The following is an 8,828-nucleotide window of genomic DNA, read 5'->3' on the forward strand; positions in this document are numbered from 1 at the left end:
CTGGGAAATATCATCTCTAACTTTGGTAGCCATGTGTCCTTGAAAAAATTCAAAGAAGGAAGGGCTCTAACCGTAAAAGGAAGAGGAGGATAATGGAAAAAAACAAGTTTCTTCCACACAACACAAGACACACACAGGAGTACTCTTTTTATCAAAAACAACCAACTGAGATTTCCTAATCCATCAGTTACTGAAAGCTTAAATTCTATAGAAACTCTAAGAGTTGCACTTCTGAAGGATGCCCCAACAAAACTGGGTTTATCGCAATTAGTAGAGACCAGTTTGGCTAATTATAACAAACTTAAATGTATAACTAAGAGTTATGTGTAATGAGTTTGGGAAGGATTTAGATTAAGATCTATTTTGTACACTATTTCAAAAAATTGGGGACTATGAGCATGTTTTTATTTTGCAGCATCTATTTTATGGGAACACATAATTTTTTTTCATTTTAATCACAAAGATAACACATTAACTTTTTTCAATTTTTTTCAAAATACATAAAGTAAAAAGTGAAAATGGATAACTCCCCTTTTCCTGCTACTTCCACTTCCCAAGAAAGCCAGAGTTAACAAACCTTATGAAAAGTATGATATGAAATGTATGATTTTTTTCCCAAGACTTTTCTGTGTATTTCTGTAGAATGGACAGGCACACATACAATAGCATCACACCACATAAATTGTTCCTCAACCAGCTTTTCTCACATAAAATATTATAGTTTAAAATTAGGGAGATGACAGATAGATAGATAGATAGATATGCAGATAATGACCTTACATCTCAGTTTGCCTGGGACAGTCCTAGTTTATGCCTGTTGACCTGTTGTAGTTATTAATAACACCCCTTTTGATCTCAAAAGCCTCCCTATTTGAATAACAAATTATATGACCCCCTCATCTATAAATAATCTAGAGAGAGAGATAAAAAGCGCCTAGGTTTGGAATGCTTTGGGTATATATGGTACTCATTTTATTTTATATACTGTCCTAAATACTTTAGGTATGTTAAAGTCTCACTTAATCTTTGCAGCAACCCTGGGAAATAGGACTATTATATAGATGAAGGACTCGAGTTACAGAAAGGCAAAGTAACTTGTCCCGTGTCGCAGTTGGTCAGTGCTGCCTTGGGTTTAAATTGAGGCAGTCTCGCTCCAGCATCTTGACCAGAAACAGCTACACTATAGGGGTGTCCATGTCCATTATTACCTTCTGCACATTTTCATTTTTTACTCCCCTCAGGATGCTGACACTCAAAGCGACAGCTCAGCTCTTCATCTTGGGCTGCACCTGGTGTCTGGGCATCCTGCAGGTGGGCCCAGCTGCCCGCGCCATGACCTACCTCTTCACCATCATCAACAGCCTGCAGGGCGTCTTCATCTTCTTGGTGTACTGTGTCCTCAGCCAGCAGGTAAACATTGATCCCTGTCTTTATTGTTTTAAAGTGAAGAAAAATTTGCAGGAATATAGTGTAATGAACATTTAAATCCATGTTCTCTAAATTTTCATATGAGCTTGTGAGCAGTGTGTAAATACTACCTGTATCTTCTCTACTTTGAGATGCTATCGATTGTAAGAAACGTCAATTTATTAAAGGCTTTCAGAAGGTAAATAATTACTATGTCAAGGAAATATCATGTTTTTATTCAGAATTCCCATTTGTAATAGTCAGCTATTGCTGTGTATCAAACAACCTCAAAAATCTCAGTGGCTTAAACACAAGTATTTACTTTTCTCCTTCTCAAGTCTGCAGGTTGGTTAGAGTTCATCTGATGTTGTCTGGGCTCAGCTTGGCTTGGCTCCAGAATGCAGATCATATTCACGTCTGCTCTTTGTGATTCATCCTGAGGCTTGGAAGAAAGGGGAGCAGTTTCCCAACATAAATTTTTCTTGTGACAATGGCAAAATCACATGAAGCCTATTTCAAGCCTTGTGATTCTGCTTGTGCCACCTCCACTGATATCCCATTGGCCAAAGAAAGTCACATGTCCAAGCCCAAAGTCAAGGGAGAAGACGCCTTCACCCACCATGAGGCTAACACAGGGCGTAATACCTGTGTTTCCCTGAAAATAAGACCTAGCCAGACCATCAGCTCTAATGTGTCTTTTGGAGCATTATTTGGAGCAAATTTAATATAATTTTAAAATATTTGGAGCAAAATTAATATAAGACCCGGTCTTATTTTAATATAATATAAGACCAGGTCTAATATAATATAATACCAAGTCATATTAATTTTTGCTCCAAAAGACACATTAGAGGTGATGGTCTGGCTAGGTCTTATTTTTGGGGAAACACGGTACTACAAGTATGACAGAGGAATGAATAATTGAGATGAATACTGCGATCTACCACACTACTTAAACACATAAATTCTTAAATACATTTCCATGTGGTAGTATAGTCTCCACACTAACATGTTTTAATAGCTCTACAATGACATTATATAATCTATTTTTTCCAACATTTTATTATAAACATTTCAAACATACAAAATGTTGAAAGAATTATGCAGGAAACACATATACAGTAAGCCTTCAATATTGTTAATAGGTTCTGCAGCTTTAAGCAAAACAACCTTGGATGAAACATTTTACCACAGGCTAATGGATGTAAACAAGAAGTGAGCATCTCATTAACGTTAAAGCAAAATGACATTGAATGACATGATATTATTCGAGGACATACTGTATATCAACCAACTAGATTAACATTGAGGATACTTGTTTTATCACATCATCTATCCACATATCCATCCTTCTATCCATCCATTCATCTATCTCTATGTAGCTTCCGTGTATAGTCGAAGAAAACTGTAGGCAACTCTTCTCAGTGGCTGTACTCACCTGAATGAGCACAATGCAAAAGACTTGTGTGTACTGTTCCCTCGATTCATGTCTGTTCCTGAAGCACCTCACAGCGCAAGTTTTCAGTATATATATATATATATATATATATATATATATATATATATATATATATATATATATTATATTCAGTATGGCTACTAAATATAAGCCAATTAATGTATCTGCACCTGAACAACAGAAACAGTGGTGTATGTCCAACGGGAAATACTGGCTGCTTTGGGCTTATGGAGATAAGCCTCTAAGATGGTGCCTTAGTGAGGGACACTCAGGAATCATTTGGACTGCATGCTGGCGCTAGAATTGAACCCCAGGCATGATGAAACCCTACTGTATACTATTGAACTATGTTGACATACTTCTACCAAGATTTAGTTAAATTATACTACATCTATAGAACAGGATACTATGCAACCATGATATAGAATGTTGTGAAAGACTGAAACCCCAGTGAAGCTGGGATCCAAATGGTCTAGGAGGTACAATGGCCCAATAAAAATAGTCCATCAACCAGAAGAAATACAAAATCACTCAAGGTCTTCACTTGTACTTCTCATGAAGAAGACACACGGTCCATGGTATCCCTTTATTGAGTTCAGCCACTAAGATTTTGAGATTGTTTGTTACTGCAGCAAAACATGTCCTGACTAACTAATATACTTTCTTTCCTGGTACAAGTACTATTCTCCTCCTCCTCCTTTCTCTCTCTCCCTCTCTCTCTCTCTCCCCTCCCCTCTCCTCCCTTTCCTCCATCCCTCTTTCTCTCTTTCCCTCCCTTTCTCCCTTCCTCCCTTCCTTTTTTCCTCACTCCTTCATGAAGGTGCCCAAAGAACCAAACTAAGGAAAGAAAAACATCTCCTCAGTGGATGAGGGAGAGGAAGAAACTGAGCAACAGAGCAGACACTTTCTGGAGAGCAGAGGACAAGCATAGGCTTGGAACATTAAATTGTTAATTTTTGTCCAGGCACAAAAATATTGTAGGACTGGAAGGATATTCAAAATACATTAGTGAAAAAGCAAGTTTCAAAATGTTGCTCCAGAAGGGTTCCATTTTGTTTACATAATGTATATAAACATTTATTGTTTATGTTGTTGTTATATACTGGCTTATGTATGGATATGGGTGCATATGGTGAAGCACAATAGTTCTCAAGCAATCCCCACAGGGGGCATATTTAGCAATGTCTCGGGACATTTTTGATTGTCACCCCTGGGGGAGGGGTGCTACTGGCACCCAGTGGGTAGAGGCCAGGGATGCTGTTAAACATCCTACACTGCACAGGGCAGCCCCCACCACAAGGATGATCAGCCCCACGTGTCAATAGTGCCAAGGCTGGAAACCTTGGTGTGGCAGATACTGTTGATTGCCCCCCTCATATTCCTTTGGCATTCATCTTATAGCTTATTGCAAACACCTGTGACTCTGTGCCTGTGGGCTTCTTACCGCCCACAGGACATGCCTGGCCCATGCACGAGACAAGCTGGTAGTTCCAGAGAGTAATGGCCCTTGACAGCAGCCATCAGCCAATGACTGATGGGAGCTGGTGGATAAATGTCCCAGATCCCTTGTCCCTGAGGTGGAAGACTCTGAGATGTATCCTGTGCTATCTCCCAGAGTTCCCCAAAGACACTGAGCCCAGTTGTCCACCGGGGAAAGAATTATGCACTTGTTACTTGCTGCCTTCCCTTCCCTATATCACTTTCCCATTGATCTACTGGTGTTCCCTGGGATCACCCCTCAAAGGAACTCTTTATACTTGAACCCTCGTCTCAGGGTCTGCTTATGGGGGACCTCAAGCCAAGACACACGGAAAGATACCACTGAAACATCAGTTATTTTTCACTAGATTGAGGAATTGTGTGTGATTTCTATTTTCTTCCTCTGCCTTTGCATATTTTGTATATTTTCTACAACAAAGATGTATTCTATTATATGGGGAAAAAACTATTATGGTAAAATATATATAACATAAAATTTACCATTTTAACCTTGTTTAAGTGTAGCGGTCACTGGTAGTACATACATTCACATTGTCCTGCAACCATCACCACCATCCATCTCTAGAACTTTTTCATCATCCCAAACTAAAACCCTCTACCCATTAAACAATAACACCTCATTCTCCCCTGCCAAGCCCCTGGTAACCACTGTTCTACTTTGTCTCAATTTATTTAATTATTATAAGGATCTCATACATATGAAATCATACTGTATTTGTCCTTTTGTGACTGGCTTATCTCACTCAGTGTAATGTCTTCAAGATTCATCCACGTTTTAGCATGTGTCAGAACTTCATTTCTTTTTAAGTCTGAATAACATTCCATTGTGTGTATAGACCAGCTTTTATAGGAAAAGTTTTTTTCCATAATGTCATTTACCTTCTTTCTGACTCAAGCCTTTCTCTTCTCCAATGTTAACAAAACCATCCTGGTATTTTCTTTGATGTTCCAGGTCCGAAAGTGGTGGAGAGACATCATGAAATGTAAATCTGAGTCTGAGACTTACACACTTTCCAGCAGGTTTGGCCTTTACTCAAACCCCAGTATGGTAAGAGAATTTGTGATTTATTCTAATGTTTCACCCTTGACACCCCAAACTTCCTCTCCTTATCTTAATACGAGCTCCCCTTCCTGGAGGCATGGGGAAGAGTTCTTTTCCTGATGACCTGGTTGGCATTCCTTATTCTCACTGTACTATTCCTAGTGACCCTGCTCACTAACAGTGCTTAAGCTGCCTTTGGTATCTATTCTTGTCATTCAAAAAAGTATGGGTAACACACATCACCAACACCACTACCATCTAAAGTAGACTCCTTTGGGAGGAGACTTACAATCATAGACATAGCCGAGTGATCATCATCTGAACTCCCACTATCCCATAGAAAGGTGGACATGAGCCCAGTGGAGTTGGTGGATAACATGAAAAAGACTCCAGGAGAGGGACTCCATCCCAGCTGCTCTACATAATTATAGGGGAGAAGTGCATGGCATAATGGGACCTTCCTGGGAGAGGAAATGGTCCTATTAGAAAGGGAACCTCTCTGGAACTTGGTTGTTGGCAATTTGTTCTTCCATTGAGCTAAGTTAGGCTCATTGCAGCAAAGAATGAGCTTCTAGCACCATCTGAGACTCCTCTACATATTATCCCTTGTTTGCTCTTGTAGAGAAATGAGAGGACATACTTATAAGAAGCTATGTCACTAGATGAGCAGATGGGCTCAAAGTTCATAATCCACAAAAATGCTCCCAATCTCATTTAGTTTTATGACTCTCATGTGCACATCCACCACATCTGCTAGCCAAAAAGCCTTAAAATATGTTATTTTTAAGCTAAACAAAATTGAGACATTTCTGATACATTATTATCTACATTTATTGAGATAACGTGATTTTCTCTAACAGTGGAAATATTGAGATCACTGAAAAAACATCTGTCTTTTGTTGGAGGGAGTTAAGGGAAATTCACTCAAAATTTTTCAAAAAGACCAAAAGGAAAAAGTGACCAGGAAAAAAAAAAGTCTTGGGCACATTAGGTGATCAGACAGAAATTTTGTAAATATTAGGCTTAAACATTCTCAATAAGAGTAAAATTGTAGTAGGTGCTAACCATTGGCTGTGACCTTTGAAAGTTTTCCCAGATAATCCAAAATAATTCCCAAAGCTGCCAGCACCCCAGCTACTGATTTCCCAAAAGGAATAAGGGAAATTACTATTATTATTATTATTGCTTAACATTGTGGAAATTGAATAAGTGCATCTTTTTAAAGGGAATATATAATTGATTCTTTATATATTATGTATTTATTTTTTATATTTTTAATATTTACAAAACACATTAGCTCTCTTGAAGAAATATGTTTGCTTTAATTAAAAGAATATCTTGAGCTTTTATTTTTCTAGGCACAGGGTATGAGTAAAAAGCTATCAAAACCCTTTCTGTGGACAAATTTGGTCCTGGGTTAACTTTCTAGCTCTGTTCCCTAGAAACTTGATAACATTGGAAGGTCAGTTATGTAACTAAGCAATACTGTCTACGGGGAAAGTCATACTTTACTGGACACAGAGCTCTGTGAATGAGCCATGTCATGCAGGTCTCTAGTCCCACTCCCTGCATAAGAACGCAGGATATGGTGAGGCCAAAAAGGAACATCCACAGAGCCATAGATAGGGGAGTCATACCACTATACCCTCGCTGGCGGCTGGGTTGGAGACACAAGCAGAAGCCACACTCTCTGCAACCTGCTGTCCACTTCTCTGCAATTTGCAACCCGCACTCCACCGTGCTAACTGCAATGCGCGCTTGCCAGCCACCATCTTCTTGCTAGCACCTATTTGCTGCTAGCTTAGCCACAGCAGTTATATTAGTGGCCAATGGCTCACTGGTTACAGCTGACGGCCAACTAGCCACAGCTGATGGCCATCCAATCACAGTTGATGGTCATTTACTACCGGAGCCAGCACCTTTCCGCATGAGGCCAAGAGCCTGGAAACTGCACTCCCGGCTCTGTCCCCACAAACCATATAAGGAGGGAAGGCATAGCTTTGGACTTCCTGAATACAATGACTCTCATTACTAGGCCAGGAACTCCTAGCCTCATGGGCTGCTACAGGAAATATTGGTTCCCCTGTGGAATCTGGGGCGTCTGATTGATGATGAGGGAAGCTGTAACTTGTAGGGAGCAAACAAAATATTTATTGAGTTCTATAATGTGCCAGACACTTTGGTAGGCAATGGACATATGAAAAGTAACAAGATCAACACAGTCCCTATCTTCATGAAGCTTAGAGTCTAGCCCTCTTCCTAGACAAAAACCAAAATCCAGGAGACTGAAATTCTCAAGCAGGATACTATGTCCAGAAATTTTTCCCCAAAAAAACTCTTCATCTTGGATTTTTTAGAAGTCCTCCCAATATAAGCTAAAGAAGGAAACACCTGTCCTAGGATTCCAAATGCTAGGAGAGCATGCCATCCTTGCCTTCCGGATGGAACTCTCTGGTTTTAACCCACTCCTGCTCTTTCTCTGTTTTGCTGTTGTTGTTTGTTTGTTCATTTGCTTATTTTATCCTTACATATACCTTTAACCTAAACATCTTTGGTGGGGGGATGTCTTTCCAGGACAAGTGAAGGGAAAATATTAAAACTAGAACATTCAACTCCATATGGAAAGTCATATCCATGGATCTGGTTGGCATCATGAAGAATGAAGCTGAGGACAAGGGGAATCATTATACATATATCCTTGGAGGAGACATGTTTAACCTATACTTCCTGAAGTGTTTGTGCTGCATAATGGGCTCTCAATAAATGTGTGTTGAATTGGATTTCTCTTTGCTATGATGTGTTCAATCAATGCGTGTCCCTGGATACCCAAATCATGACTGTTGCAAACATTCCCTTGACTTTTTGTAAATGGAGAGGCCCCATTCAAGGTCTTTCCTCCAGTTCTTTCTCTCACTCATCCGAAACTTGCTCTTTAAACTTATCCATTTCCTCAAACCATCAGCTTTACCTCCTTTCTTATCCAAGCTACCTCTCATGATCAACTAGGTCAAATGATTCGCTCTCATACCTTCAACAGCTTTGCTTTCTCATTCGGATTCCACACCTACCTGGCAAAACCCCAATCCAGGACTGATCCAAAGGTGGCAGGCACTATGCATTGTCTACTCAGCAGCCATCACCACTATCACACGTCCCTTATGAACATAACCTTGATTGTTCTCAGATTTAGGACAGCAATGTGTCTAAACCCAGAGGTCAGGTGAGATTGGTCTGCGCTCAGTGATACTAAGAAGGGGGTGATCCCCCCACCCAGGGACATTTATCAATGTCTGGAGAACACTTTTAATTGTCATGACTGGGACAAGGGGAATGCTACTGCCATCTAAGTGGTAGAAGCCAGGAGTGCTGCTAAACACCCTACAATGCACGAGACAGACCACATACACAGAGCAAAGAATT

At 39.9% G+C, this 8,828-nt stretch overlaps 1 protein-coding gene across 4 annotated transcripts in view; it reads left to right on the forward strand.

Annotated features, from left to right (window-relative positions):
• Nucleotides 1–8,176, forward strand: part of ADGRE3 (adhesion G protein-coupled receptor E3) — a 42,439-nt gene extending 34,263 nt beyond the window's left edge. For 3 of the 4 annotated variants that reach the window (XM_033135210.1, XM_033135213.1, XM_033135212.1), the window contains 3 exons: nt 1,242–1,410; nt 5,319–5,414; nt 7,983–8,176. In XM_033135210.1, the coding sequence (XP_032991101.1) occupies nt 1,242–1,410; nt 5,319–5,414; nt 7,983–7,991 (274 nt within the window). In that variant the 3' untranslated portion in view covers nt 7,992–8,176. Of the gene's footprint in view, nt 1–1,241; nt 1,411–5,318; nt 5,415–7,982 lie in introns of those variants that run through there. The other variant, XM_033135211.1, reaches the window with a different exon arrangement.
• Nucleotides 8,177–8,828: the final 652 nt, after the last annotated feature.

Source organism: Rhinolophus ferrumequinum, chromosome 18 (assembly GCF_004115265.2).
Source record: "Rhinolophus ferrumequinum isolate MPI-CBG mRhiFer1 chromosome 18, mRhiFer1_v1.p, whole genome shotgun sequence".
NCBI lineage: Eukaryota > Metazoa > Chordata > Mammalia > Chiroptera > Rhinolophidae > Rhinolophus > Rhinolophus ferrumequinum.